The 7,695-nt window shown below is 36.9% G+C and overlaps 1 protein-coding gene across 4 annotated transcripts in view; it reads left to right on the forward strand.

Annotated features, from left to right (window-relative positions):
- LOC127659646 (phospholipid-transporting ATPase 11C-like) overlaps positions 1-6,794 on the forward strand; it is a 99,500-nt gene extending 92,706 nt beyond the window's left edge. For 2 of the 4 annotated variants that reach the window (XM_052149556.1, XM_052149557.1), the window contains 2 exons: positions 1,699-1,730; positions 4,138-6,794. Coding sequence is in view for 3 of the 4 variants with exons in the window: in XM_052149557.1 (XP_052005517.1) it covers positions 1,699-1,730; positions 4,138-4,174 (69 nt within the window). In the remaining variant the exon portion in view is untranslated. Of the gene's footprint in view, positions 1-340; positions 450-1,698; positions 1,731-4,137 lie in introns of all 4 variants that reach the window. The other 2 variants (XM_052149555.1, XM_052149558.1) reach the window with 2 other exon arrangements.
- Positions 6,795-7,695: the final 901 nt, after the last annotated feature.

Genomic DNA, 7,695 nt, shown 5'->3' on the forward strand with positions numbered 1-7,695 from the left:
TTATTTAAGTGTTTGACTTAATTTTTATTTTTGTCACAACATTATAAATTGATAGGGATTATGTTAAAATAATGGCCAGTACCTCTTCAGTCATGACATATATATATATATATATATATATATATATATATATATATATATATATATATATATATATATACACAACACATTATGCCCTCAGTTGTGTCCAAAATGTACTGCACAGTTCACTCAAGTGTTTTACCTTTATCTGAAAGTGAAGCAGCAAAACCTGCAAGGCAGTGGAGAGTGTCTGTGTGTTCATCTGAGTGTCTGATCCATCGTATCCTAAGTGTCTTTTACCCCCTCCCCACCCTTGCAGAAAAAGCCGGGTCAGTCAAGTGTGGGGGATTGCCAGTCCTCTCTGTCTTCAGCCAGACCCCTGCTCATGAGAACCTTTTCAGATGAGTCCAGTACTATCATATAAACAGGTACAAGACCACAGAATCTCCAATTAGAGCCCCCTTTGAGTCCCTGAATCTTAGACCTCCACATGGGGTTTTCTTTCTGTAATGTCTAATAGCCAGTGCTGTTTCTCCCCTTGGTTCAGTTCAGTCAGCCCCACCTTTGGGTTGCTTTTTATTTCTGCTGTTGAAATTCTCCCTACCTCAGGATTAACTCAAATCAGTTGGCAGAAAAGACATTTGGCCTCTGCCGTGTTCAAAAAATAAAAATAGGAAAATTCTCAACTCAACCGTGTTCAACTCAACTCAACACTTTCATTAGCCTGGGTTCTGAAAATATTTTTCCCATTCATTTTCTCCATGACGTTGTAGAAAGTTCTGAATCACAATGTATTTAACAACCTCTGAGGTCATTGTTGATATCTTTTGAAAGGTTTATATATTACAGCAAAAAGTTTCTATGGTGATCTGGAATGCATTTTGACCCCCGGGACCCTACTTTTGCACTAAAAGCAAAAATATAGTCCCTTGAAACCATCCTTTGTGTGCACTCTTTATGGGCTAACAGTGCAAAACTCCCAATTAAAATGCATTAATGAAATGAACTTGCTATTATAATTCACCCCAATGGATTGCTTATTGGCTGTCAAGAAATTAAAAGCAAACTGCAAGAAAAGTTTGTAAATATTAAATTATCTTTTCAGCCTGCCAGGGGAAGCTCCGCACCCCATTATGCCATGCATGTGCTCAAGTAACCTGTGATCAGGTCCTTATTAACTGACTAAACCAGTCCCCTGTCATGTTGTTCTGGTTAAATTCCTCATTTGGGTTTTATGTGTGTGTGATTGACAACATGAGTGTGGTTGTTTAATGTAATAGTTACATTGAAGCTGCAGTGTCATGTTGGTTTTCTTGTGTCTTTCACATCAGGTGGTGTTGTGTGTGCTGTCATATTTGTTGTGGTTGTAATTTGGAATCTTTTTATTTATTTTTTTGTGACCATGAAAGTCGTTCAACCTAATGGCTCCCTAACCTTTCTCGACCATAATACTTATTTTGGTTCAAGTGATTGTTCTTCTGCATTCAACTAAAGCTTTGCATTCTGCATGCTATTATTCTTGTTTTGCATGTTTGCCTGTGCTTGAAGCTGTTACTGGGGGTCCGTTTGGTATATGATTTGGTTTATGTTAATATATTTGAAAAATAATAAGGAATGGCTGACAATGTAGACAGGAAGTGTTCACCAGCATTAAACATGCTCTTCTGTTCTTCTCAGCTGTCAGTGGATTCCTCAACTCACACAGTCAGGTAAAGTGCTTGGCCTGATCTTAAAGGCATATTTTCGGTTCAATACAGGTTAAGCTATATCAACAGGATGGTTCTGATACCACAGAAAATCATTTTGAATTATTCTGCAGTTTGTAAAAACAGACAAATATGAATTGTGTTTACAGTAATGCACTTTCAATGGAAGACTATGGGGCATTGCACCAGGGAAAATGTTAAGTTCACTCTGTTTTGAAAGAATAGCCACAAGACTTTATAATTATGTGTTAACAGAAAACTTGTACAATAATATCACTTATTAAACTCTTATTACAAAGTTATGCGATCGTTTTACTCTAGTCATTACAATGTCAAATTGGTTAACACTGTTACTTTCACATGATATGCACTAGAATACCACAAGGGACTGTTCAAGGAGAAAAATGCACACTTTTGAATGGAAGAATAAATATAAGCTCGTTAACCAAATGTATGTGCACACAGGTGCACATTTCTTCTTTTAAATGGGCTAGACTCAGAGCTTGCAAAATTGATTTCAGACACCGCAGTGGACCAGGATATGTCACACACAAGAGTTTCTTGTTTTTAATAAATCACAAATTATATTATACTTACAATATTAAAATATACCATCTACTCACTTTCCTACAGCAATAACACACAGCTTTTACATTTTTTGAATTGAGCCAAGAGGTCAGCGTGTGATGTTTGGATCTTCTATTGGTAACACACCATCTTGTCATCCAGATTCGCAGGTCAAAGTTGACCAAATTTGGAAACACAAGCTCATGCAAAGAAATTTAGCATTCTGCTGTGTACAGTGTCCCTCATTCAGATGAGTTTGAATGAGTGAATAGAGTGCAAAGTGTATTGTGACCACACCTTATAGCTACATTATGTAACTTTGGCCCTCTATTGGTTGAAGCATAAAACTTCAAGTTACTTGCGGAACAACACATTAACATCAGTTGTGATTAGGCACTGCTCTTCTGGCAAATTAATCTCATGGTTCAGGACTTGGAGATTACCTGTATAGTGGAGTCATGACCAGCTATATACATGTTGATATTATGTAATTTCCTCAAATTTATGACTGATATATTGCCTACTGATAAAACTGATAAAATTGCATTTTATCCACTAAACAATACACAATTTTTGTATTGTTACTACACATATTAAGGAGGTAAAAATTGCTAATGCGAGTCCAATAAGAAGACACCTATATTTTTATATTACAATCTACAGCCACAGTGTGCAATGCAAGTGAACCGTCATACTACAGTAGTAGGTCATACACCACAAAGAATACGATTTTAATATAAAAAAAATGCAATTAATTCATGGGGAACCACTTTGTACCTATAGTGTCTTTTTAGATCTGTTTAAACATCTGCTTAATGGGGGAACACTGATTTATTGCTCAACAAATCCTTTATTGGCTTACACATAAAACGAAACGTATAAACACATTGCAATCGGTAAAGTTTGATTCATGAAAGCATGACAAACAATATAAGTTTCAACAATCCTATCAGAAAACATATCCACGCAGGATAGCAGGTAAACAACTTTACCAAAGAGTAAAAAACTGTTAAATCCATTTGGAGTGTGACTTCACTTGCGTTGACTCCTGAAACCGCGACTGGACTGACTAAACAGCTGTCAAACTCGCTTCTCGCGACACAGCCGGAGCTTCTTTCTTAGCTTACAGATATGACATAAACACAAGGATGAATTATGTCTGCTATTTCGTGCCAAATCCGACGTGACCGTTCAAATTCCTTCAAAGTATTTTTTTTTATTGTAGGCTTAATTTAGTCAATCGGGGTAAGACAAGGACATTGTTTTGAACATAGATTTTTTTTTTTTACTCGCTCAATAATACATTTTTGTTAATTGCAACCAAAAAAAAATCTTACATAGTGCAGCCTTAAGTCCTCTGGAATGCCTTGCCCCATACACTTCCATTGTAAGTGCATTGCTGTGAAAGTTTTATTTATTTATTTTTACTGCAGAGAGGTCAAAATTGGGTCTGTGTTATGCCATAGATTTGGTTGGTACAGTTTCACTTGTTTTTAACCCAGAAAATTCCTTTAACCAGGATTCCTTCCAAGTTTTTATTTGGACTAATACTATACATCGAGTTAATCACTCCTGACAATCAGATCCTTCTCTGATTAAGATGGGTCTGTGGTGCAGATCAGTTTGGTTTGATTTGAGGTGTTGGTGTTGTATACATAATTTTCTGGGTTTGTGTGTTGGTAGATCTTGAGATTTTCTTCTGATTAATCATATAAGAGAAGCATTTAAAACACTTACATCAAAAATAATTTTCAAAACTTAATCAAACTTTTCTATACACATGTTAAACACAAGTTTACTAGAAAATGTGTGCTAAAGACATGTGTTTTTTGGTCTACCATAGATGGCCGCTGTCACACCCCTATCCTACAAACATCTGATGGAGCGTTACTGATGGGCATGAAAAGCCATGGGTTAAGACTACTGAAGGGGCCCCAACATCCTCAAGGGTGACTTCCCTTCCACCTGCCTGCCAAAAATTGAACATGACAATGGAACCAACTTAAACTGCTCAGACCAGACCTTGTCTAGCACTCTGGCTTTCCTTGCTGCATCTTTTTTCACCCCTCACCCTAAGCATGATTTCACCAGAATATGTCGTCTGGCCATACAACACGTTTTGAATGACTTCTCGCAGTACTAAAGGTTTTTACCCTGCCATACTTCATAATTATTTCTATTTGGATGAATATATTGCTGGCTAATTTGTAAGAAACGCTCAACTGCTACAGGATGTACCAAAATCCGCGCTCTACCTGGTTCTCGTTATTGGTTCTCTTGCATGAACGAAAATACCGTTAATGCCACTTTCCACTATAAACGTGCTCTCTGGTTTCTTTTAGATTGACCACAATCCCAAAGCCAAATTGTAGTTTAGAGATTAGTGATGTGTAGCTATTTGAGATCCCTAAATGTGAGCTCTGTATAAGATGCTGCACTGAGGGCCTTGACCCTATGGGTATAAAAGCTGCCTTTTAACAACTTGCTGCGTGTAGAATCGTATGGAGTTATGGGATATACATGGTGTCATTTCCTAACAACTCTGTGTGCTTGTGTGTGTGCATGGATAGGGTGAAAGGGCAACACAGAAAATCAGTTTGTAATGTCAAAGTCTCTCAGCGGTACTCTGTGGAAATTGAAGATATTTACTATTGAGAAAAAAAAAAAAAAGTACAGATTTAGCTTGAAGCCAAAAAAGATTCCATTAATGCTGACTAGCTACACTTCAAGTTGTTTTTTCCCCCCCTCAAAATGAATTCAAGACGTGTGTGTGTTGTCTGAATATGTGCCCTAGACGCACCGCAAGATTGATCCTCAATGCAAATGTAATTGCATATTGCTGAGCGAGTCAAAGTTAAGTCTCTTTTCCCTATTGAGACATGGAAATGAGCCATTAGTGGCATTTGTATTGAATATGTCAGCTTTGTGTATCAGGCCAGCGCTTAATGCTCAAGTCACATACCAAACACGCTGTCGCACACACTTCACTTTTACGAGGTAACTTATTCACGTAGTGGAGCTTAGCTTGGTGAAATAAGGAACTCTGGGTTTGATGCATATTGAAACTCAAGTCATGTTTGCCCCCTTTGCAACTAAAGTGGTTACTAGTGGTCATATGTTTTATTCTGCTTTCTTTGTGCTTCTAAATACATTTCATTTCTACGTGCCATGGTTTCAATCACCTTTTCTTTTTTTTTACACTTATTTTGACTTGACTATGTGATTCTATTTTACATATTTATTGTACCTTGTAATTATAAACACAAATGTTATATTTTGTCAAAGAGATATTTCTTTCTCTTCTTGAATTGTTTTACATTTTCAGTTTGTGCCAATTTATTTTTGCTTGTGCAATCTGCTGTTGAACAGATTGGGTTTCTATGTTCCATAAACCTGAGCAGATCCTGTAGACCAGCAGCTCTGGGCTCTATTTCTCTGATCAGAGATCAGTCGGAAAGTTCAGATCGTCCACTAGTACTGGTCTAGTCCAAGATCTGTGCCTCACATATGCGGTATGAATGCAGCTGATCTCAATTATCCCTGTAATATGAATGATTTATGAATGATTTCGGTTCTTTTCTCTGCTTGTAGCCCAAAATTGGTGTTTGGCATGTTCTGTGATTGGGCAAATTACATTAATCTCGTTTGTCTTTTAAAACAATGCCGATTTGAAAGGTGCTCAATTCCAGCTTCAAATATTTTAAGTGTGTGTGAATGTGTGTGTGATTATCCAAGGTTAAGTGGTGTGTGTTAGACCTCTGACTGTGTCATGATGCTAAGCGTCTTAGCTCCCACTCAGGCTCGTGGCTTATTCCAGCTGCATCACAGCCCTGTGTAACCAACAGTTCTAACATTATTCTCCGATTTCACCATGAAGCAGCTTTCTAGAGGATGTATATCAGAGCTCAATTTTCTTCTCATTTTCTACTTTTTTGTTTTTTATTTTTTTTATTAGACATGACAAATCACCAACCTTTGTTTATGTATCACAAACATAAATCCAATTTTAATAAATTATTTATTTTCCTGTGCATATTTGACCATTTATGCCGCCACTTTGCTGAGCCCTGGTGAGCACATACACACTCACACAAGGATGAATATACATTGATGTGTTTGTTCAGCTCAGATTGGGAGGGGTAAACCGAACCAAACAGACCTTTAAAATGACTTCAGAGATGCTATTTTAAAAGCTTATGATAATTCTTGGATTCTCATGTTGCCTGAATATAAAAATAAATTATTTGATTGTATTTTTAATGAAACTTTTTGAGCCAGTTTTTGTAAGAAAAATAAAAACGCCCCCAAAAAAATCTGAGAAAGGCTGCCTGATTGTGGAGAGTGAGAATGTGCTGGTCTGTGTTGCTCTGCAAAAGAATCGGGCATTAACACAGTCAGACCTGCTCCATCCATTATGTCCCTCAGGCCCCAGCTGATCTGAATGTACCTCTTAAGACCAGTCTGTTTCAAACTTCTTTCTTTAATAAAAGCTGTTTTGAAAGACGAAGCTTGTGTGTCTGGGATTAATTTTACTGTATTTTGCACTTAAGTATTGTATCTCTACAAACACACAAAAAAGTAAATGTTAGATGTGGCTTGGTTGCTAAATTCTCTGGATTCTCATTGTCCGTGTGTTTTGTAAATGGGTTGCAGATAAAAAAAAATATTTACATCAACCACAAGATTTTAGGTTCAAATTGATATGGATGGAAACTGTTTTTCAATCACAAATTGTGCTTTATTCTGATTTGTTGAAGGACACAGTAGGGTGCAATTATTTTTCGCATGGTTATGAAGTAGTTCCAAGTCTTGACCGATTAAGTTTTAAATCACTTAACCTAATTATTTCAGTTGTTCCACAGTGGAGTACAGGCTAGCACAGCAAAATAACCATATAAAACCAAGACACTGGTTAAATAAATCAGATAAGAATGACAAACAATGTATATGATATCCTACATTTATTACAGTTTTGGTTGAAAAGTGCCCTTGTGCTCTTTCGCTCTCGTCTCACCCACTCACACATGCTGACACATGCATATGAATACACACACACACACACACATACAAAAGGTTGCTACTCCAATAAGTCCTTAAAAGCAGCCTCCGTTACTAGTTCTATAGTGACATTTTCTAACGAAGGCTTGCGCTGTACCAAAGCAAGACGCTGAATCCGTGGCGGAAGTAGTTCCATTCACAAGAGGGTTTTGGGGACAAAACCCAGACAATAGCAGGATATAATCAGAGCCATATAAAAGAGAGTTGACTTTTTTTTATTATTGAACAAAAAGCACAGGGGATACATGTATCAAGCACAGAAAAATAAAATAAAAATAAGACATTACACTCAAAATAAGCAAGGCAATAGGCTAGATAAGGGATAGTCCACTAAAAAAATAAA

Source organism: Xyrauchen texanus, chromosome 19 (assembly GCF_025860055.1).
Source record: "Xyrauchen texanus isolate HMW12.3.18 chromosome 19, RBS_HiC_50CHRs, whole genome shotgun sequence".
Classification (NCBI taxonomy): domain Eukaryota; kingdom Metazoa; phylum Chordata; class Actinopteri; order Cypriniformes; family Catostomidae; genus Xyrauchen; species Xyrauchen texanus.